We start from the raw sequence: 23,335 nt of genomic DNA on the forward strand, positions 1-23,335 counted from the left end.
CCAAATTCTCCTCCCATCACTGTACTGCCCTTCATTTGTTAAACTGGCTTGAACTCCCCCAACCATCTAGATTATCTCCAAATTACTACAGACCATAAATTAATTTTTCAACCTACTAAATGCCCAGCCCTAACCAATATCCTCCAGCCATACTCCCCTCCAAGATCTCTAAGATCATCCCACCAAAACCTAATCACTGTCCATAAACCCAGTCATCCTGCTGGACAGTATCTGCTATCCTTTATGTTAGCTAAAAAATAGAATTCCTTGCCATCCTCCATAAGGACTTGTGAAAGCTTTGAAACCTTTAAAACTCTTATACACTCCTACCTTTCTTCCAAATGGAAATGCAATTGCTCTCTCCCCACATAGCCTTATGCCGCTGTCTCCCCATAAAATTTTTTCTCTACCGCTGAGCCTAAACCTAACCTGACATAATAGTAAAAGTAAACACCTGTACAACCCATTTTAACCTCTACCACCTCTGCTCTGTTTCACTTCTCATCTCTTTCCCAGTTGCCTCTTCCTCCCTACACTTCAAATACCTTCTAACCTGGGAACATATTCCTGTTCTTTATCTTAAAATAAAATCTGCATCCATAATTTCTTCTCAATAAATTCCCTGTTCCTACTCTATATCATACCTTCATAAATACTTGACACCATGAAAACATATAATTTATGTTGTTGCTGCTGTTCTGACTCGTAATCATTTTTCAGTTGCTTCTCTTTACTTTGACTGTAACTGTGAACACACTGTGTAACACAAACTTATTTAATTGTATTCTTATCTCATTTAATTTTGATTTTTATGCAACTTGGTACGTAAAAATCTACTGCCAATCATTAGTGGACTGGAGGCAACCCCTAACCGGGAAAAGCTGAAAGATACAACAACATGTGAATAACTGTGTATAATCACTGTGTAATGCGGAGTTTTTCTCCCCTGGCCTCCACTGAAAATGGGCTTCCTGAGCTCAGTGGACCTCCCCAGTCATCAAACTGAAATAAATAAATAAATAAGGCTTGCAGTACAGGAAACCACTAACTAGGGTAACCCAAATTCCCAATTATCACAAATCATTGTGTGGTTAAGTGACTTGCTCTGAGTCTAACAGGTAGGCAAATAAAGGCTGAGGGAATCATACCCAGTATTACAGAAAGTTGCTTGTTTAACAGCTCATAGAGTTAATAGTCTGTGTTAACTGCCAGGATACTGCAGTCATGACCTCCTGGGCCACTTCAGAAGCGGGAAGGCTGCCACTAAATTGTGTCCAGGTCTGTAGCTAGAAAAGTGGATTTTGAAGTGCATATAGTGACCACTGTGGACTGCATCCATGAGTGTAACCCCTCCAGCAGTACTTCCAGAGTGTGTCTGGATGGGCAACTGGTAGCCAGTTGTTCAGATAAAAAGAACAGAGTTTTCCCTATTGGGTTTAGACACCAATACTAACACCTTATTGAAGACTGGGTGCTGTAGAAAACCCAAATAACTGCCCTGTGTACTAGAAGTGATGCCATCTAAACTGTCCTGGAGGAATCTACTTTATGGTCCTAAAGTACATGTCCAGTGATACTGTCCACATGCATGGCATGAGCCCTTGCAGGGTTACAGTCCAGAACTAAATGTATCACATGTACTGGTTAACGTTGCTGAGGTTCTGAATAGGACAGAAACTCTCCATCTCCTTTGGAACAAAGAGCGGTTGGTGTAAAATGCCCACTAGTGTTCCAAACATGGGACAGTCTGTACAACAACGTTTACCAATAGTGTCTGTGCTGGTCTCCAATGGATGGATTTCAGCTCCAGTACAACTCAGCGGAGATGATCACTGAGGTTCAGGATTTGGCTAAGAGATTATTTCTACAGCCCACTGGTCATTTGTGATGGGTCTGCAAGCTGAAGCAAATTTGCAGAACTACCCTCAAGCAGTCCCTTTCTGGAATCTAGACTGCAGTGGTTCCACCAGTGGGAGACATGCACTTAGGTGACTTAGCCAAGGTAGGGAGATTAAAACTGGAAGCAGTATTGTCCTCGTATAATAAGGAGGCTTCTGTTTCTTTTGAAGTTGACTGGGCTTGGCTGAAGATAAAGACGAAATAGGATTGTGAAGTTTTTCTCCAGAGCCGATTGCCTATTTACTTAGTAGTCATTGGTAAGGTCTTGAGTGGCCTGACTAAACAGCACTCTCTTCCTTGAAGTGGGCATCCAGAATCTTGTTCTGAACAAACCCCTCTATAGACTGCAGTCTCTGTAGACACCCAAGCCTGTCACCCTAGCCATAATGTCATCATAAACAATTGCAGGCAATAAGGTAGCATGCTTTTAAAACCATCAGCAGGATTTTTGCCAGATCATCCTCAAGACCAAATGCAAGGAGGTCCTCAAGTTTTCCAGACCACTGTGGCAGAGGAGTACACCCTGTTAGCATACTTGCCCAGGCTGAGCCTGCAATTGGTCATACTTCATCTGTGCTCTACCCTGATAAACATATGTAAGTAAATAAAGCTGTATGTGAACTTCATTTCAGTCTGTGGGCCCTCTTTTAGATAAGAAAAGAACACACGAGTCAGCATAAGGTTGCTTATTAAGGGACTGACCGCTCAAGTGGGAGATATAGAAGGCATCCACTTTATTAGGAGACAAAAACCCAGAATCATGGTGCCTTTAGGCTACTTGGACTGCATCCTTAATACTAGCTGTGTGTTTATGTTGGGGGGGGGGGTCAGGGATTATCAGAATTCCTCAGATTCTCCACATGGTGATTCTGAGGAGGAGAAGAGACTTGAGATTTGATGGCATTAAACTATGTATCTGAAGTAGGACTTCATTTGTCTGCAACCTTTGGGATACGGATCCGATCTCGGATCCGAGCCGGCAACTTCTATCACAGCATAGATCCGAGCTCCTAGCTCCTCCCTTTACCCATAATCCCCTGCCAACCCTGACTGACCCCAGATCTAGTTTGCCGCTCTTCAAGCAACAGCTAGATTCCAGAGCTCTTGGTGATTCTGTGAGAAAAAACAGATCTGAAGTAGGCAGACTTCATTTGTCTGCAACCTGTGGGTATCGGATCCGATATCGGATCTGAGCCGGCAGTTCAAAAGCGAGCTCCTAGCTCCTCCCTCTACCCATAACCCCTTGCCAAGCCCTGACTGACCTCAGATTTTCGTTTGCCGCGTTCAAGTAGCCAACGGATTTCACGAGCTCCTGGTAGCAAGTATTTCAACGGTTATTCTGACAGAAAAATAATTTTCTTTTAAACTTTTTTAGTTGAAAGTGTGTGTTTAGGCTTTTACTCCTCCCTTTAGCTTAACTTTTTCTCGGGTTTTGCGTAGTTTTTGTCTCGTGTGTGTGTGTGTGTGTGTGTGTGTGTGTGTGTGTGTGTGTGTGTGTGTGTGTGTGTGTGTGTGTGTGTGTGTGTGTGTGTGTGTGTGTGTGTGTGTGTGTGTGTGTGTGTGTGTGTTAGTTTTAGGCCTGTTAAGGTGTACTATGACTGAGGCACCTAAGGCTATATTCTCAAAATGTACCGAGTGTGGCCACAAGCTTTCTCCAGCTGATGGCCACACTCGGTGCATTAAATGTCTGGGGGTTGAACATCTGTCATCTGGTTGTACCATATGTGCAGGGTTCAACCCCCGGGCTTTAAGAGAGCAGAGGTCGAAGTTGGTTCGGCGGGACTTCTCCCTCCAGAATCGGCTGCCTCTGCCCTACTAGTCAGCAGCCCTCCCAGGCGCTGGTCTCCCTTCCCGGCAGGGACTCAACCTCCCACCAAAAAGCCGGAGGATAGGGAGACCAGGAGAGAGAAAGAAAGACACAAGGAGAGACACCACAAACGGAGGGCCGAAACCTCTGTCTCGGCCCCCCCCCCCGTCTAAGAGGGCCTCTCCTGTGGCTTCTTGCTCTCCTCATTCTCATATCCACTCTCCCCGGTTCTCTTCTGGACCCGAGGAGATGGAGACTGGTCCTGCTTCGAGGTCACCGAGGCGGCATTCTAGGTCCGCCTCGGTGGCCTCATCTAGGTCCACCTTCTCTATGTCTGAAGCGGATATGGACCGGATGATGAGGCGTTTCATCCAGGCCCAGATGCAGATGGGAGTGCTCCTGGCCCCATCCGGGAGGCCTCGACCCTATGTTTTGTCCCCATAGCTCATTCTCCAACCCGACTCCGGGTTGGAGCTGTCGAGCCGGGCAGAGTTGGACCGGGGTGGTTCGGATCCGATTGGTGGTGGCGCACCTCGGATCCGATCCATCCCTTGAGTGCTTTGGGTACCGGACCCGACCTCTGAGCGGGGCCAAGCCTCGGATCCGAGGAGCTGGTGTGTCTGCTCCGTCCAGGTCGGAGCACACGGTCTCGGATCCAACAGTCTGCGCCGGCTCTGATCCATGCGTCGGATCCGGTGGGGTCGGCTCGGGCTTAGAGATCGGCTCCCCTCTGCCTTGACGTGGTGGAAAGGCTGTTGAGGACCTCCGGACCCCGGTCCCTGCAGCGGCTCCACCCGCACTCCCAGCTGGGCCAGGCTCCCATCAGCGGTCCCAGGGACAGCCTGCCTCAATGTCCCAAGTAGTTCCTTGGAACATCTGGGTGCTGGCGAGGACTCCTCGGACAGTCCCCGAGGAAGTGCCTCAAGCGCAAGTGTAAGAGGAGGCACGTGGACTCCCTGAGTCCATCACTGAAGACACAGACTTGGATGAAGGGAGGGCTCCCAAGATCACCCCAGAGGATGTCTCATTTGGAGACATCATGGAAATGTTAAAGATCAGGGGGTGGTCTGCCCCAAGGCCTCCTCAGGCAGTCTGTGTTCTTGGAGGCATTTGAGGCGGGCCCATCTACCTCTTGGGTGTCCCTCCTGCTGATCCTCTGGTGGACCTTATTTCCACCAGGCGTGGAAGGACTCGGACACCGTTGAGCCAGTTCCGAAACGCCCGGATCGTATCCTTAGTCCCCCTGCAGACCCCACTCATTGGAGTAAGGGACCCCCAGTAGTTGCCATGATGATGGCTGCAGCCACAAAGAGGAGTTAGCTCAGGAGAGTCCCTCTATGCATCCCCGAGCAAAGAGTCCCTCGATGGATCGCATTGGGAAGTGAGTCTTTAGTTCAGCAACCTTCTCTTTGAGAGCGCTGAACTACATGGCACATGTCATAAGGATGCAACGAGACCTGATTAAAGAGTACGCTGCATCCCCCCCCCAGAGTCCATGTCGGCGGAGGACAAACACGTATACTCCACCCGTATGGCCACTCTGAGTGGTTTCAAATACTTCTATGCGGCTACTTTCTCACGCAACTGAGGGAGCCGCTAGAGCTAGCGGAGCGGGCCTCGTCATGAGGCGTCAGGCCTGGCTCCGCCACTGTGACTTCGCAGAGCCCTTCAAAACGACCTTTGTGAATGCCCCCTTTGATGGTTCTGCCCTTTTTGGCAAAACAGTCCGGGAAACACTGGTCCAGAGCGAAAAGGACGGGAAGACGCTGTCTGCCGTCGGAGTCCGCTTCTCAGCTCCCCAGAGGTCCTTCTCGAAGAACCAAAAGGGACAGAAGAAGATGTGGTTCCGGAAATCACAGCAATCCCAACCTGCTCCGGACAACCAGTCCTTCCGTGGCAGAGGAGGACAGGGAGGTCGCCATCCTAGAGGCAGAGGGGCTCCTAGGAACTTTGGGTCCAGAGAACCTTTCTCTGACAGACCCACGCAGCAACCCTGAAGGGTTGCCCGGCCATCCATCTCTGGAGGCAGTCGGGGGGCAGTTTTTGAAGCACCTGACAACATGGGAGTCAATCACATCAGATCGTTGGGTGCTTTGGGTGATATCCAGAGGCTATTCGATCCCCTTTCACAAAATACCCAGATTCCGAAGCCTCCCCGATGTACCACCCGATCAAAGGGAGGCTGCAGCTATCGAGATCGCGCAGCTGCTAACAAAAAGAGCCATTCAGCGTGTCCCCCGAGCTCAGACCGGATCAGGGTTTTACTCCAGGTTCTTCTTGGTGCCAAAGAAGACGGGGGACTTAAGACCGATTCTAGACCTGTCGCAACTGAACCTGTCGGTAACCAAGCAAAAATTCCGGATGGTCACCTTACAATCTATCCTCCCCCTTTTGGAGAAGCGACTGGATGTGCTCTATAGACCTCAGGACGCGTACTACCACATTCTCATGGACAGGCGGTACAGGAGGTTCCTTCTTCGGCTGGGAGCCAGTCACTACCAGTTCAGGGTCCTTCCTTTGGTCTCACCTCTGCCCCCAGGGTGTTTACCAAAGTACTAGCTGTGGTAGCGGCCCACCTGAGACTCCAGGGAATTCAGGTGTTTCCTTACCTGGACGACTGGCTCCTAACGGCGTCATCAAGGCATCTGCTGTGCTCAGCCAAGGACTATTTCCTTCACATGGCTCCTCGGCTGGGCATCACCATAAACAAAGAGAAGTCTTCACTGGCCCCCACACAGCTTATAGACTTTATAGGAGGAAGATTGGACACAAGAAAAATGCGGGCCTTCCTTACCACGGATCGACTGTCCAACCTGAGGTGTCATGTCGCGGCCATCTTACGTCCTGCTCCGACGGCAGCTTCGGTCCTGAGGGCCCTGGGTTCAATGGCGGCAGCCCTTCCGCTTCTTCTTCATGCTCGACTTCACATGCGCATTCTTCAATGGACCCTCCAGGTCCAATGGTCCCCACTCTACTTCCCTCTCAGCAGCCCGATAGCTATCAGCAAGGCATGCAGGAGCTCCCTTCTTTGGTGGCTCCAGTCAACGGATCTCCTAACGGGGAAACCTTTCTGTGCTGCATTCCCCCCTAGCCACGGTGACCACGGATGCTTCTCGCTTCGGGTGGGGGGGACATTCAGCGGGAAAAATTGCCCAAGGCACGTGGAACAGTTCAGAGACCTCACTGCATATAAATGTCCTGGAGATGAGGGCGGTGCTACTAGTGTTGCAAGCACTACACAGCCTTCTCCCTGCAGGGACTATTGCTATCCAGACGGACAACATGTCAGTAGTCTGGTACATCAACAAACAGGGAGGAACCAAGTCCTGTCCCCTTTGTCGAGAGGCCATGAGAGTCTGGGAATGGGCAATCTCCACCAATCGCTTTCTTGTGGCAATGCACATTCCGGGAAGATCCAACATCCTGGCGGACAAGCTCAGTCGCACCATTCTTTCCCCTCACGAATGGTCTCTCAACACTCTAGTAGCGAAGCAGATTTTTGCCGCCTGGGGGCAACCCTGTTGCAATCTTTTTGCTTCTCCCTCAAACGCCAAATGCGACAGTTTCTTCGCTCTATTTCCCCCACCGCCTCAGAGAATTACAGCGCATTCTACCAGGGCAGTATCCACATCTGCTGCTTTTAAGTCTAGAGTGCCTTTGGATGATATCTGTGCAGCAGCCACTTGGACTTCATCTCATACTTTCATCTCTCATTATAAAGTGGATGTTGTTTCCAGAGGGAGAGCATCCTTTGGCTCTGCGGTGCTCCGGAACATCCTTCCATGACGGCCGCCCAAGGTTTAGGTAGCTGGGGACTCTGTCCCACAGGTTGCAGACAAATGAAGTCTGCCTACTTCAGATTAAGAACTTATGTACTCACCATAACGTTCCATCTGAGTAGGTGACTTCATTTGATCTACCCCATCACCCTGACCTTATTAGCAATTTTAGTCCTGGTTTCCCAGGAGTCTGGTTTACACGGCAAACTCAATCTGAGGTCAGTCAGGGCTTGGCAAGGGGTTATGGGTAGAGGGAGGAGCTAGGAGCTCGGATCCTAAAGCTTTTGAACTGCCGGCTCGGATCCGATACCCACAGGTTGCATCCAAATGAAGTCACCTACTCAGATGGAACGTTATGGTGAGTACATAACTTCTTATTTTCTACTTTCACTTATATTCTTAATCGAGTGTCTGTGTGTGTGTGTTTAGGTTTCTCCTTAACGCTAAATTCTCTTACTTTTTTAGCTTAAATTAGCTGAAATTTTAATTTAATTTTTCCTCCCTGCCCTCACTGGTCGCAGTGTGTGTGTGTGTGTGTGTGTGTGTGTGTGTGTGTGTGTGTGTATATAGAGTGTAGGGGCCTAGTGAGTGTGTTTTACTCTAGTTATGTCGGAGGCCCCTAAAGCCATTTTTTCGAAATGCACTGAGTGTGGTCACAAGCTTTCACCGGCTGATGCCTTGGCGTTGAACACCTCTCTTTGGGTTGTGCGATTTGCGCTGCGTTCAACCCCAGGGCACTTAAGGATCGGAGGTCGAAGCTGGTTTTGGCGGGCCTTTTGCCCCCAGACCCGGCTCGGGCCTCAGGTACTTCTGTGACCATTACCCAGTCATCGGTAACGGCCACTCCTGCCCCCCTCCCTCCGACCGGGGCTCAACCTCCCACTGTGGCTTCGGAGGTGAGGGAGGCCAGGAAAGAGAAGCAGAGGGAGAAGCACCTTAAGCGGCAGGCCGAGGACTCCTCCTCGGCCCCGCCTGCCAAGCGTGTTTCTCCCTCCAGGGTTTCTGGTTCATCTCCTCCTCAGATCCAATCCCCTTGCTTCTCCCCGGGATCCGAGGAGGAGGTGACCCGGTCCCCGTTGAGGTCATCGAGGAGGCACTCCAGGCCTGCCTCGGTGGCCTCCTCAAGGTCCACATTCAGTATGTCAGACGCGGACATGGACCGGATGATGAGGAGGTTCATCCAGGCCCAGATGCAGATGGGAGTGCTCTTGCTTACCCCCCTCCGGGGGGGAGCTCGACCCCTTTTTTCGCTCCTATAGCTCCTTCTCCGACCCGTCTCCCGGGTTCGGAGCTGTCGGAGCCGAGCCATGTTGGATCTGGGGGTGGGTCGGAGCCGACAGTGCTGGGCACTTCGGCTCCGACTATTCCCTCGAGTTTGTCGGATCCGACCTCTCGGAGCCGTGGGCCGAGCTTTGGATCCGAGGGACTCTGTGTGCTCTCGGCCCCATCCCAGTCGGAGCACGCGTGTCCTTCGGATCCGATAGTCTCGGCTATGGGTCCGATCCCCACCTCAGATCCGAGTGGGAGTCGGATTGGTCAGAGAGCGGCTCCCCCTCGGCTTTCGCGGTGGTGGAGAGGGTGCTGTTGAGTGTATCCAGGCCCCCGGTCCTGGCTTCGGCTCCCCCCTGCACCCCCTCTCAGCAGGTCCTGGCTCCCCTCACCCAGCCTTTGGGGCAGCCTGCTTCAGCGCTTCTAGGTCTTCCATTGGAACAGGATATTGCTGGTGAGGACTCCTCGGACAGCCCCCCCCCCCCCAAGGAGGTTCCTCGCAAGTCGAAGTGCAAAAGGAGGCACGTGGACTCCCCTGAGTCCCTCACTGAGGATACGGACTTGGATGAAGGGGAAGGCTCCCCAAGGTCACCCCCCGAGGATGTCTCCTTTGGAGACATCATGGAAATGCTAAGAATCAGGGGGGGTGGTCTGCCCCTAAGGCTTCCTCCGATGAGTCCGTATTCCTAGAGGCATTCGAGGCAGGACCATCTACCTCTTGGGTGTACCCTCCCCCCGATCCCTTAGTGGATCTTATAGCCACTAGGGCTTGGAAGGAGCCGGACACTGTAGAGTCTGTTCCCAAGCGCCCGGACAAAATTTTGAGTCCCCCGTCAGAGAGAACCCATTGGAGCAGAGGTCCCCCTGTGGATGCCATGTTGGTGGCGGCAGCCACCAAGAGAGAGTTGGCTCAGGAGAGCCCCACGGTTCATCCGCCGAGTAAGGAGTCTCGTGCGATGGACCACCTTGGGAAGCGGGCCTTCAGTTCAGCGACCTTCTCCTTGAGGGCCATGAACTATATGGCACACGTCATTCGGATGCAGCGGGATCTAATCAAAGAATATGCTGCCTCCCCCCCCGGGGTCCATGTCGGAAGGAGACAAGCAACTGTACTCCTCCCGAATGTCCACCCTACGTTCTATTTCCAACACCTCTATGCGGCTCTTGTCTCACGCCACTGAGGGAGCTGCTAGAGCAGGCGGAGTCGGGCTGGTCATGAGGAGGCAAGCCTGGCTCCGACATTGTGACTTCTCGGAACCCTTTAAGACGTCATTTGCGAATGCCCCTTTTGATGGTTCTGCATTGTTTGGCAAAACTGTTCGCAACACCCTTGTCGAGAGCGAGAAAGACGGGAAGACCTTGTCTGCCATCGGAGTCCGCTTCTCTGCTCCCCAGAGGTCCTTTACCAAGAACCACAAGGGTCTGAAGAAGATGTGGTTCCGGAAATCACATCAATCCCAGTCTGCTCCAGACAACCAGTCCTCTCGTGGCAGAGGAGGACAGGGAGGACACCGCCCTAGAGGCAGAGAGGGTCCCAGGAACTTTGGGTCCAGAGAACCTTTCTCTGAGAGGCCCACGCAGAACCCCTGAGGGGTTACCCGGCTGCTCCACTCTGGAGGCAGTCGGACGTTTCTCGAGGCACCTAGCAATGTGGGAGTCCATAACAGTGGATCGCTGGGTGCTTCATGTTATATCCAGAGGATACTAAATTCCCTTTCTTTTAACCCCCAGTATCAGAAGCCTCCCCGATGTACCACCCAATCAGAGGGAGGTGGCTGCTGCAGAAATTCAGCAGCTCTTACAAAAAAGAGCCATCCAGCCTGTCCCCCCAGATCAGCACGGATCAGGGTTTTACTCCAGGTTCTTTCTGGTGCCAAAAAAGACGGGGGACGCAAGGCCTATCTTGGGCCTCTCTCTCTCTTGAACCTGGCAGTACCAAAAGTAAAGTTCCGGATGGTCACTCTGCAATCTATCCTCCCGCTACTAAGGGAGAATGACTGGATGTGCTCAATAGACCTCAAGGATGCGTACTCTCATATTCTCGTGGACAGATGCTCCAGGAGGTTTCTCCGCTTCCGGCTGGGAGCCAGCCATTTCTAATTCAGGGCCCTTCCCTTCGGTCTCACCTCAGCCCCCAGGGTGTTCACCAAGGTCTTGGCAGCGATAGCGGCCCACCTGAGACTCCAGGGAATTCAGGTTTTTCCATACCTGGACGACTGGCTCCTTACCGCCCCAACAAGGCATCTCCTTTGCTCATGCAGGGATTATTTCCTCAACCTGGCTCCACTCTTAGGGTTGACCATCAACACGGCCAAATCCTCTCTGGCTCCTACACAAGTATTGGATTTCATAGGGGCGAGGTTGGACTCCAGACTGATGCTTGCTTTCTTGACTCCAGATCGGCTTCAGAACCTGAGGTTGCATGTGCAGGTCATCCTTCAACTTCAAGCTCCTTTGGCGGAATTGGTCCTGAGGGCTCTAGAGTCCATGGCGGCAGCAATTCCGCTGCTGCAATTGGCCCGGTTGAATATGAGGGTCATACAATGGACCCTCCAGGTACAATGGTCCCTATATCGCAATCCCCTGTCTCATCCCATCTCCCTAAGCAAGGTTTGCAGAAGGTCGCTCGTGTGGTGGCTCCAGTCCTCCAATCTCCACACTGGACGCCCCTTCTCGCTGCCTCCGCCAGTCGCCACAGTGACCACGGATGCTTCTTGCCTGGGGTGGGGGGGCACTATTCGAGTAGAACAGTCCAAGGCACGTAGAACAATATAGAGACCTCTTTGCATATCAGCGTCCTAGAGATGAGGGCGGTGCTTTTGACGTTGCAAGTGCTTCACAACCCTCTTCCGGTGGGGACGATTGCAGTACAGACGGACAATATGTCAGTCGTCTGGTACATCAACAAACAGGGGGGAACCAGGTCTTACCCACTCTGCCACGAGGCCATGAGAGTGTGGGAATGGGCGATATCCACCAACCGCTTTCTCATCACAACACACGTTCCGGGACGGTCCAACATATTAGCGGACAGGCTCAGTAGTACTATCCTGACTCCTTACAAGTGGTCTCTCAATCCTCTAGTGGCAGAGCAAATATTTGCCCCATGGGGGTGACCTTGTTGCGATCTTTTTGCCTCTCACTCAAATACCAAATGCAACGATTACTTCGCTCTGATCCCCCCTCCGGGGGAGTCCCCAAGAGACTCTCTAGTTCATGCTTGGCCTCCCGGTCTGCTTTATGCTTACTGGCCTCTGCCCCTGATGTTGAAGCTATTGCAGAAAGCCGGTTGTGGAGCAAATGATCCTCATTGCCCCATTCTGGCCTCGTCAGACGTGGTTCCCTTACCTATGGTCTCACCTGATTCATCCGCCCTGGATGTTGGATCCCCTTCCGGATCTCATTTCACACCCCCTGGGTCTTCCAACCCTGAACCTGGCCAATCTAAAGCTGATGGCTTGGTTGCTCCAGTTCCACTCCTGATAAGGACTCCCGGAATTTCATCTCCAGTCAAAGCCATCCTAGTAGCAGCTCACAAGCCCTCCACCAGAAGGGTCTGTCGGAGCAAATGGAAACGTTTTTTCCATTTGGGCGAACACCGTCATTTAGATCCTTTCACGGCGCCGGTAGCGTCGGTTCTAGATTTTCTATCTTCTCTCTTTCACCAGGGGGCTAGTTTTTCCACGGTCAAAGTGCAACTTGCAGCAATTTCACACTACCATGTAGGTCAGGAATCAGGACCGCTTACTACTTCCAAACTGTGTAAAGCCTTCCTTAAGGGTACCTTCCTTCTCAGACCCCCGGTCAAGGAGGTGGTACCCCCATGGGATTTGTCCCTAGTTTTACAGGCCTTGACTAGCCCCCCTTTCGAGCCGGCGGCCACTGTTGATCTTAAATACCCGTCTTGGAAAACTGCCTTTTTGGTGGCCATAACTTCAGCCAAGAGGGTCTCGGAACTCCAGGCTCTCTGTGTCAAACCACCGTATTTGGTCTTCCACCCAGCAGATTTCACCTCAGGATCAATCCGTCTTTCCTACCTAAGGTATCATCGGAAGCTAACATCAGTCAATCTATTAATCTTCCAGTATTCTTCCCCAACTATCAAAACAAAGGAGAGTATAAGCTGCACTCTTTAGACGTGCACAGACAACTACGTTTTTATACTCATCGAACTACTGGTCATAGGCAATCCGATCAGTTGTTTGTCTCCTTTGCCAAAAACAACTTCGGTAAGGTGGTTTCTAAGGTTACTCTCTCCCGATAGATATCTAATTGTATTCTCTTAGCATATCAGAGCTCGGGAAGGCCTGCACCTCAGGGAGTCTATGCTCATTCTACGAGGGCCATTGCTACATCGGCTGCTTTCAAGGCTAGAGTTTCTTTGGATGACATTTGTTCCGCAGCCACTTGGGCTTCATCTCATACCTTTATCAGCCACTACAAAGTAGATATTGTCTCCCGAGGCAGGGCGTCGTTTGGCTCCGCAGTACTCTGGAATATCCTTCCATGAAGGCCACCCAAGATTTAGGTAGCTGGGGACTCTGTCCCAAAGGTTGCTGACAAATGAAGTCCTACTTCAGATTAAGAAGTTATGTACTCACCATAACGTTCCATCTGAGTAGGTATCTTCATTTGTCTGCAACCATCCCCCCCTCCTTCCCCCTGACCAAAATGATCCTACTTAGGGTTCTTTAGATTAGTTCCCTCTGGGACACAGTACTAGCTGTGCTATGGGGCAAACTTGATTTGAGGTCATTCAGGGTTGGCAGGGGATTATGGGTAAAGGGAGGAGCTAGGAGCTCGGATCTATGCTGTGATAGAAGTTGCCGGCTCGGATCCGAGATCGGATCCGTATCCCAAAGGTTGCAGACAAATGAAGATAGCTACTCAGATGGAACGTTATGGTGAGTACATAACTTCTTATTCTCAAAACCTGATGGTCCCATCGGAGGAAGGATGATTTGATGGCGATGAGGAGGCTCATTATCTGTGTGCATCTCCAAGACTGTGGCCTCTGGATCATTGTACCCCCCATAGCAGCCAGAGTAATGAGGAGAACAATGACTTAACTGTCCACAGTCATGAGGTCATCCATTCTATCTTGAGAGTTTAGCATATGACTGATGGTACACCACATCCTGAACAACAACAAAAAAATATCATGAGAATTTCCATCAGTCAAGCCTAGATGCATGGAAGAGAGGCCTACCACTGTTCAGCACTTCAGAAAGGGGGTATACATGGGCAAGAGAACTATACCAAAAAAGGGCATGAAAAAGAGAAATTACCTGTGCTTAAAATGGCCTGCAAGTGCAGCTAACCTAGTACTTCCCAATGCACCTATATCTGGCCAAACACTGGCATCAAACTTTATTTTCCAAGAATGTGTCCATACTTGTGACTCGTGTTTTTACTAGATGTTATGTTTTGATATTTGAGCTGTGAGATGCGAGCCCTTGATTAGGATTACCAGCTGGTTCTGGCTGAACTAGACTCTAGCCATCAAAACTGGGCCTGAAATGAAGGACCAACAAGGGGTGTTCTTGACCTGAAGTTTCACTGATGTAATACTGTTTGAGTTAAGGGTCCACTGTGTGTGATCAGGATAGTCAGCCTAGAGCTCTAGCATGTCATTTACGACTTGAACAGTGAAGGAACTCCAGAACAAATTTCCACAGCAGTGAAAGCTAGTGCCACATATCCCCCAGCCCCCTTGTCTTTTGTTGAAGTAGTTGACTAATGTAGTTGTAACCCACACTGGAAAGGATTAGCTTAGCCATGTGCAGTGGCTGGGAGTTGACTTAACACCAGTTTTACCTGAAGGTGGACTAGACTGTGAACTGTTCTCCGTTGGCTGATGTCATGGTGGTGATCTGATCTATGGTCAAGACATTTTGATGGACCCTTCCTCTGATCTCCGCACAAGGAGCTTTTTGATCGCTGCCATTTTTTTCAGCTATCCAAGTGGCCAGTTTGAAATATTTTCCACTTGAGGTTTTTAACATAATACTCCCCATCTCAGTGAAATCAATGCTGGTGTGATTTGACAGTGACATTTGCACTTCTGTAATTAGGCATGCAAAAAAGAATTTTACTGATGGATTGTGAGCCAAACTGTACAAGTAGCAAAGAAGAATGAGTAGGCCTGGCATGTCCTGCTTGTAGATACTCTGTGTTACATAACTGAAATTACATTAACAAATGTAATCAAGTTGGGCATCTGTGAGTGATTGCTGTGACTTTTCTTTCCAAAGTACTGTAAGTAGACGCCCGTTATATATCGTATGTTAAAATATCTGTTTTAAACTAAATGTTGTAATGTTATTTGATGTTGATGTAGACCATTGCTGAACTCAAAGTACAGATCTGTACAAAATGTTTTTAATGATTGTAATGTATATACTTTTAAATGCGATGCACTGATTTCATGAAAAGTGGGCAGTTTGCTTTCACAGTTATGTATTATCTTTGTTACAGGAACATCATACTTGCCTTTGCTGGTACTCTGCGTCACGGACTTATCCCTAATTTAATTGGTGAGGGAGTGCATGCAAGATACAACTGTCGGGATGCAGTGTGGTGGTGGCTGCAGTGTGTTCAGGATTACTGCAAAATTGTGCCCAATGGAACAGACATCTTGACGTGCCCTGTTTCCAGAATGTATCCTACAGATGACTCTCCTCCAAAACCTGCAGGGCTTATGGTAACAGTTACTTAAATTACTACTTTCCCTTTGCATAGCATAGTTATGTCCAGTTCATGTAGTATAAAATATTTATTTTTTCTTCTTGCTGGAGCCTTAGTCATAGCAATCAAGTCTTCTGTCGTGGTCCAATTGATTACGACTCACAGATGATAAAAACAGGATAAGAGCATGATAGAAAATGTTAGAGACAGATTGCTGGAATATTTGTTTAGTTGCTCAGTTTTTTGTTAACCAGCTTAGTCCCCTGTATGACCTTTTTTCCAAGAGACCGCAGATGGTATTTGAACTATGTAGAAATATTTCCAGGCAAGTTCACTTGCTCTCTTTGATAACTGCACCCTTGATTTAACATCCTACCCTAAGGGTGACTCCTTAGGAGTCGAGCCTACCCATTATGCTGTGTTGTAGTGTTGGTATTGCCACATGTGTCTAAGAACCTGATGTAGGGATAAAACGCAGCCTTTTAGGATGCTAAGAATAATACCTGCAGGCAGTGTTAACTGTAATTTGCTTATGCTAAGTATTGGTATTGGATACAGTAACCATATGATACTGTGACATATTTTAAAACAACCTGCATAGGATGTGTAAAATGGAGAGAAATTAATTACATAGTTTCAGGGAACACCAAAATAAAATTGAGATTCATGCCTTTGACAGACTGGAGAAAATCTGCTTACAAGCAGCAGTTTTGAGAGTACTGTTTAGAATATAAAGTGTACAAACAGTTTAGAATGCAGCAGCAAAGAAACCAGTGAAGCAGGGAGAGATACCAGCAACCAACACTCTGCTTCCACAACATACATTGGAATGGCTTAGTTTTAAGCCTTGTAAGAAAAGCAAAGTGCATTAATACATTTTTTTTTTTTTGCTGGAAGAGAAAAAATGAAATTAATTGCAAATGTTGCCCTTTTGTAGTAGTGACAGCACGGGAAGGAGTTCAGAAGTCAAATGTGTCATATTGATAACGTACTTAGCTGGTTTATTGTGGTGGTTCCTTCCTGGCTGCCTGTTTAAGATCTTTGTTAGGCATGTGTAGGTCCAGAAGACCTAGCTGTAATAGCAGATTAGAGGTATGCTTACCAGAAACGCCACATTTCACTGTTGAGCCTTCTGCTTCTGTTTTCAGATGCAGTGTGTAGGAGTCAGAAACCTAAACTGAGTAATGTCTGAGTCCTGGAGACTGGATCCTGCAGGAAAGCCTTGGTTGTTTTCCATGCTACTAGGTTTTTGAACATTATGGCTTGTATACCTAGATATCAAACTGAGTTGCATAAGCATGTAGTTTTGATCGTATGGAACATGCCTAAAGTGAAGGCAAATGATAATGGTTCCTTTATTTACTATCCTGTGGTACTCTTGTGGGTTAGAGTATTCACAGGCTTTAGGTTCTGCATAGCCAACAAATCAAAAGAAAAAAGTCCAACCAATAAAATAATGAACGTCCTGGAAGGAAAAGTGAAACTGCTGTAGACACAATACTACTATAGACACAATAGCGTATACTGTTTTTATTAGCCGCTTTCGTACAAAACTTCTTCAGAATAAACTCCTAAAACAAAACTACCTCTTATATACAATATTAAAATCATGTGATCAATTATACAATTAAATCATAAACTTCTTGATTGCAGTTAAAAACACTTGTTTAAACAATCCTAGTGAGCCCCCCTTGTAAAAATAATATTAAATAAAATGAGAAAAAATAGAACTACCTGTTTTATTTACATTTAATCTACGTTGTTTTAAAAAACACTTAATGTTAATAGAGTCATTAAGGCCAGGGGCTACATCAGATTTTAATTTATTTGCCAGTATGTTTCCCTTTGTAAAAGAAAATTCTTGTAATCACCTTCTCTCATATCCTTTCGCCCCACTTCTAATATGGAGAATAAAAATTTCTTAAAAGATGGACAGATCAATGAATGTTTAAATAGGGCGTTCTTTTCATCCTTACACTTAATACAATATATATGTTCCCTTATTCGAGTTTTAAGTTCCCGGGTGGTCATCCCTACGTAAAAAGCATCACATGTTGAACACAGGGCGATATAAATTACACCCGTAGTACCACAGTTCACCAAACCTGGGACCTCCAGGGTTCTATTAAGAGTACTGACCAAAATGTAAGGTCCAGTTGAAATAAAACGACAAAAATTACAATGGTTACATGGATGCATTCCCCTTTTATTTGAACCTAATTTTGGAACAATATTTTGTTGACTTTCAAAAATTCGTTTAAGGTTTAAGCCACCTTTTTGAACAAAAACGGGCTTCTCCCCTAAAACTTGAAAAATGTCTTTATTACCTTTAATAATACCCCAATTTCTCCTTATAATATTTTGAATATCCTTACAATCGGAACTCATTTCCAAGGAACAAATTAAATTAACCTCCATCTTATTTTCGGTCCCCTTCTTACATGGAAGGTCCACTTCATTGCTTTTAAGATTTAACAGTGGAAAATATTTACTGTCCCTGTTTGCCCAGATATCATCTCTAGTCCGTTCCAATAGAGATGGTTCATAACCTCTTTTAAGAAATAAAAAAAAATATGAAAGTTTTTTACTGCAATCAAGAAGTTTATGATTTAATTGTATAATTGATCACATGATTTTAATATTGTATATAAGAGGTAGTTTTGTTTTAGGAGTTTATTCTGAAGAAGTTTTGTACGAAAGCGGCTAATAAAACAGTATACGCTATTGTGTCTATAGTAGTATTGTGTCTACAGCAGTTTCACTTTGCCTTCCAGGACGTTCATTATTTTATTGGTTGGACTTTTTTCTTTTGATTTGTTGGCTGTTGTTTTTGTCTATGGCGGAGGCTAGTGATGATCCTTTACTAAACTTAAGCATTCACGCTACTCCATCTGTGGAAGCTGGGAATTTTAACATGCTTTTGCTTGCGACTCTTGCCGAGATCAAGAATTCATTGAAGGTTTTGACCTCCAGAGCACACGACCCGGAAGCCACTATTAGAGCTTCCAGTCCGGTTGGGTTGCATCTCGAACCGGAGGTAGCAGTTCATTCCGAAGGAGTAAATCGTTTTTCCAACCCGGTGGTTCCAGTTCATCAACGCATTATAGGTCGGACTACTTTCCAGGAGTTTATCGACCGTGCGGATAATCCATTCAGGGAGTCGGGTACCTTTGAAGGGACTTCAAACGTATTTTTCAATGAAGACTTCAACCTAAAACGGGAGCAGCTATTAAGGCTTCTTAAAAGGTATGACGCCATTCATGTTGAAAACTGTTATTTTGCCCGTTGTTTGGAGCTTAACATCGTTCCAAAAGGGCTAAGATTCTTTAAGTGCCCTAACGGGGTACAAACTGGTGACTCTTTTTTTGGTACTCTGGTTTCTTTTTTTAACGAAGCCGGACTCCGGTTCATAAAGTTACTTTTTGATAACAATATCATAAAAAAAGAAGCTCTTAAAAGAGAAATCATCGAACTAGAGGCTTTTTTTAAACAGGCTCTAGGTGAGGTCAAGTTTCGTGATTTTTTTGAATCTGTTTCGAAAAAAACGGAACAGTTTTCTACTGATAATATCAACAGAAAACATCTGAAACTGTTGCGAGATGTAGACTCTTATAAAAATAATTCTGCCTATGCCAATTTTGGTATGCCTAATAAATCTACAAAAACGGCCAACTACAAAGGACAAGGTTCCAATAAAGCTGACTGGGGACTTTATTCTAAAGTTGCCGGCCATGTAGGCAACGATCATTTGTCTAACAATCTTTCAAAGGGGAATGGGTCTTCCGACCGTTTTAAAACTAAAACTAACGACCGGTTGACATCTAAGCCATTACTTGATAATAATATTCCCGCAGACGACGGTCAGGATGAACGGAATCCGTTTCAAAGATACAGAAAATTATCCGTTACTGCCCTCTATGGACATTACCAATAAGAATAATGTCATTGCTTCTACTGCAGTGACAGGAACGGTGAATTCTGTTCCTTTACCACCATCAGGTTCTTTTTCCAATCGGAAGAATCAAGTTGCCACCAAAATGGTTTCAACAAGGAGCAGAACTTTTTTGAGCTCCCAATCGTCCGGGGAGGAGACATAGAAGCCACTAATGAACATTTCAGTATTATAAATTTGACTGAACATGTTTTTTGTAAAGAGGAACTTGATGTTTTAAAATTAGGTTTAAATTTTGTTCCTGACACTAGGGCTAACTATGTGAGAACTGTAGTAGATATTAAGAAATATTCTAGGAAATTGAATTTGCATTACTTATTACATGAAGTTCCTTCCACTGAAAGTGTTTTTGTTAAACCTTCATTTTTTTGTCCTAAGCTTCATCACACTTTAAAAGTGTTTGAAGAAACCTGTATTCACGAAATAGTCTCTTGAGTGGTCACTCTATTTCAAATGGTAATTTAACAAAGGAAGAAAGGTTGGCATTGAAAAATTTACAATTAATGACTGGGGAATTCCGTTTCATGAAAAGTGACAAGGGGAATAATATAGTCATCATGAAAAAGGAAATGTATGAAAGGGGTATGTTGGACTTACTGGACAACAAGGATGAATATGAAATTATTTCACTTTTTGAAATCAAACGACGTTATCGTTTGGTTCAGACTTACCTATATGATGCCCTTATGAATGGGGAAATTAGTTTTGAATTATACGAATTTTGTAACAACGATCATCCTAGGATAGGGGTACTTTTTGGGATTCCCAAAGTACATAAGTCCCCTTTAAGGCCGCCCTTCAGACCTATAGTTTCAGCTCCCTATTCAGTCACTGAGGGGGTTTCTTTGGTCCTTGATGCTATTCTTGGACCTGTTGTTTCATTGCAACCTTCTTTCATTAGGGACTCCTGGCATTTTCTTAAGAGAATAAACCAATTTATTTGTACACAAGGTTTTAACCCAGATTTGCAGATCATGTTCACTTTGGATGTAGTTTCTCTTTTTACTTGTATCCCTCATTATGAGGGAGTTGAGGCTATTCGGAGTTTTTTATCCACTAGTTGTTCTAATTTTAATAATGACATGATTTCTCTTTTGTGTAGACTATTGGAGGTCACGTTGGAAAATAATTTCTTTCTTTTTGGGAAAACATATTATCGACAGAAAAGAGGGGTAGCCATGGGCTCTTCAGCAGCAGCAGCATTTGCCAACTTGGTTATGTCCTGGTGGGAAAAACAATTTTTGCCTACCCTGACGGATAAATTTAACATCCGTTTCTTCTGTCGATTTATGGATGATTTATTTTTCATTATAGACGGGGACAGTATGACTATTGACGAATTTTTTACAGACATTAATTTGTTTTCTGATTATTTAAAATTTACCAAAGGGACTGAAGGGTTTATGGTGAATTTTTTGGATGTCACCTTAAAATGGGATTTTGTGGAAAATTGAATACATAGTTCTATTTTTCGGAAAAAGACTTTTAACAATGGATATTTGCACTACAAAAGTGGGCACCCAAAATATATAACCAAAAATATTCCCAGAGGACAATTCATACGAGCAAGTCGCATGACCTCTAAGGATGCGGATTTGACTCTTGAATTTGCTTTCATAACCTCTTTATTTCTTAAAAGAGGTTATGAACCATCTCTATTGGAACGGACTAGAGATGATATCTGGGCAAACAGGGACAGTAAATATTTTCCACTGTTAAATCTTAAAAGCAATGAAGTGGACCTTCCATGTAAGAAGGGGACCGAAAATAAGATGGAGGTTAATTTAATTTGTTCCTTGGAAATGAGTTCCGATTGTAAGGATATTCAAAATATTATAAGGAGAAATTGGGGTATTATTAAAGGTAATAAAGACATTTTTCAAGTTTTAGGGGAGAAGCCCGTTTTTGTTCAAAAAGGTGGCTTAAACCTTAAGCAATTTTGAAAGTCAACAAAATATTGTTCCAAAATTAGGTTCAAATAAAAGGGGAATGCATCCATGTAACCATTGTAATTTTTGTCGTTTTATTTCAACTGGACCTTACATTTTGGTCAGTACTCTTAATAGAACCCTGGAGGTCCCAGGTTTGGTGAACTGTGGTACTACGGGTGTAATTTATATCGCCCTGTGTTCAACATGTGATGCTTTTTACGTAGGGATGACCACCGGGAACTTAAAACTCGAATAAGGGAACATATATATTGTATTAAGTGTAAGGATGAAAAGAACGCCCTATTTAAACATTCATTGATCTGTCCATCTTTTAAGAAATTTTTATTCTCCATATTAGAAGTGGGGCGAAAGGATATGAGAGAAGGTGATTACAAGAATTTTCTTTTACAAAGGGAAACATACTGGCAAATAAAATTAAAATCTGATGTAGCCCCTGGCCTTAATGACTCTATTAACATTAAGTGTTTTTTAAAACAACGTAGATTAAATGTAAATAAAACAGGTAGTTCTATTTTTTCTCATTTTATTTAATATTATTTTTACAAGGGGGGCTCACTAGGATTGTTTAAACAAGTGTTTTTAACTGCAATCAAGAAGTTTATGATTTAATTGTATAATTGATCACATGATTTTAATATTGTATATAAGAGGTAGTTTTGTTTTAGGAGTTTATTCTGAAGAAGTTTTGTATGAAAGCGGCTAATAAAACAGTATACGCTATTGTGTCTATAGTAGTATTGTGTCTACAGCAGTTTCACTTTGCCTTCCAGGTTCTGCATAGCCTTGCATACAGTAGTCTAGGTTCTCCACCAGTGAAGTAACTCTGTATCTATACATGAATCTCCTGTGTAATGTTTAGCTAAAGGCTCTTGATAGTAGGAGTTAGTTGTATTAATGGGTGGAGGTGCACAGTGTTTCCCCTTGCATGTGTAGTGTGGCTTTTCTGTTTTTGTCACTTTTGAAAGTTAGTCAACTTCTTTTTCTTTTAGTTAATGTTAAATAAATGGGAGTTAGTGAATTGGTTATTTTTAGTTGACCTCTGATTAATTGAGTCAGTGAATTAGTACGTGATCAGTTGACCTGTTATCCTTTGCACCTGTGGTCATTGCAATAGTTTTTCCTAGCCAACTTACATATGGTTATTTTCCTGTGAACTTCTCCATTGTTCTGCATATACTGATCTTTATAAAATATGGGCTGTCAGGTGTTAGTTTTGTTGTTGTCTTTCTTAATTTCCACAGTGCTGGCTCTGCTTTCTCATGAACTATCTGGTTGCATTACAGACACCATTAGTATAAAATCATTGCTTTTTATATATTATCTTGCATTATACAGGTTATCTTTTTCAACAGCTATAATTCAATGCAATATTACATGAATTGCTCAAACCCTTCTTCCTAGAAATTTCATTCCTCCTCCTGAACTTTATTCTGTATTTATTATTCCTATAAATTCTTATATTTATATTTCTCTGTTCTGTGCTCCTTCCATTTTCTAAAGATTCTGGCTCCCAAGTCTTTTATTTCCTTTTCAACTTTCAGTACCTCACTGTTGGTTTAGGCTTTTTATTTCCTTTTTAGTAACTGCATTTTAGTAGCCAGTAACAATAAACTTAAGGCCTTACTATGTCTAGACAACCCAGTTACCATAAAACAGCTCAAAATAACCATTTCCTTGCTTTTAATAATTTGTTTCTCCAAGATTTCTGATTAAAGTACCTAATAGTTTTTTTTTAATTCTGACATCTATTTACATTCCCAGAAAGCATGTTTCTAGTTACCCCAATCCTTCCCATCACACCTCCAGCATTTGCTATCTACCTGTGGAAAAAAATTCTCTGAAATCTGCATGAGGTATAACTACCTATGCAAACACTTCCATAGACCTTCTAGACTTTATGTACATGAGAGCCAAACACATGTCCTCCCACGTAGGAATGGAAATGCAATATACAGTCATTGCTAGCCTATTCTGATTGATTTTTATAGCT

At 45.4% G+C, this 23,335-nt stretch overlaps 1 protein-coding gene across 4 annotated transcripts in view; it reads left to right on the plus strand.

The window, feature by feature from the left end:
* The window catches only part of AGL (amylo-alpha-1, 6-glucosidase, 4-alpha-glucanotransferase), a 1,248,201-nt gene that overhangs the window by 867,167 nt on the left and 357,699 nt on the right, over positions 1 to 23,335 (plus strand). For all 4 annotated transcript variants that reach the window (XM_044085615.1, XM_044085617.1, XM_044085614.1 and 1 more), the window contains exon 26: positions 15,232 to 15,457. In XM_044085615.1, coding sequence (XP_043941550.1) covers positions 15,232 to 15,457 — 226 coding nt within the window. The remainder of the gene's footprint in view (positions 1 to 15,231; positions 15,458 to 23,335) is intronic.

This window comes from Protopterus annectens, chromosome 10.part0 (genome assembly GCF_019279795.1).
Source record: "Protopterus annectens isolate FY-2018-M chromosome 10.part0, PAN1.0, whole genome shotgun sequence".
In the NCBI taxonomy this organism is placed as follows: domain Eukaryota; kingdom Metazoa; phylum Chordata; order Ceratodontiformes; family Protopteridae; genus Protopterus; species Protopterus annectens.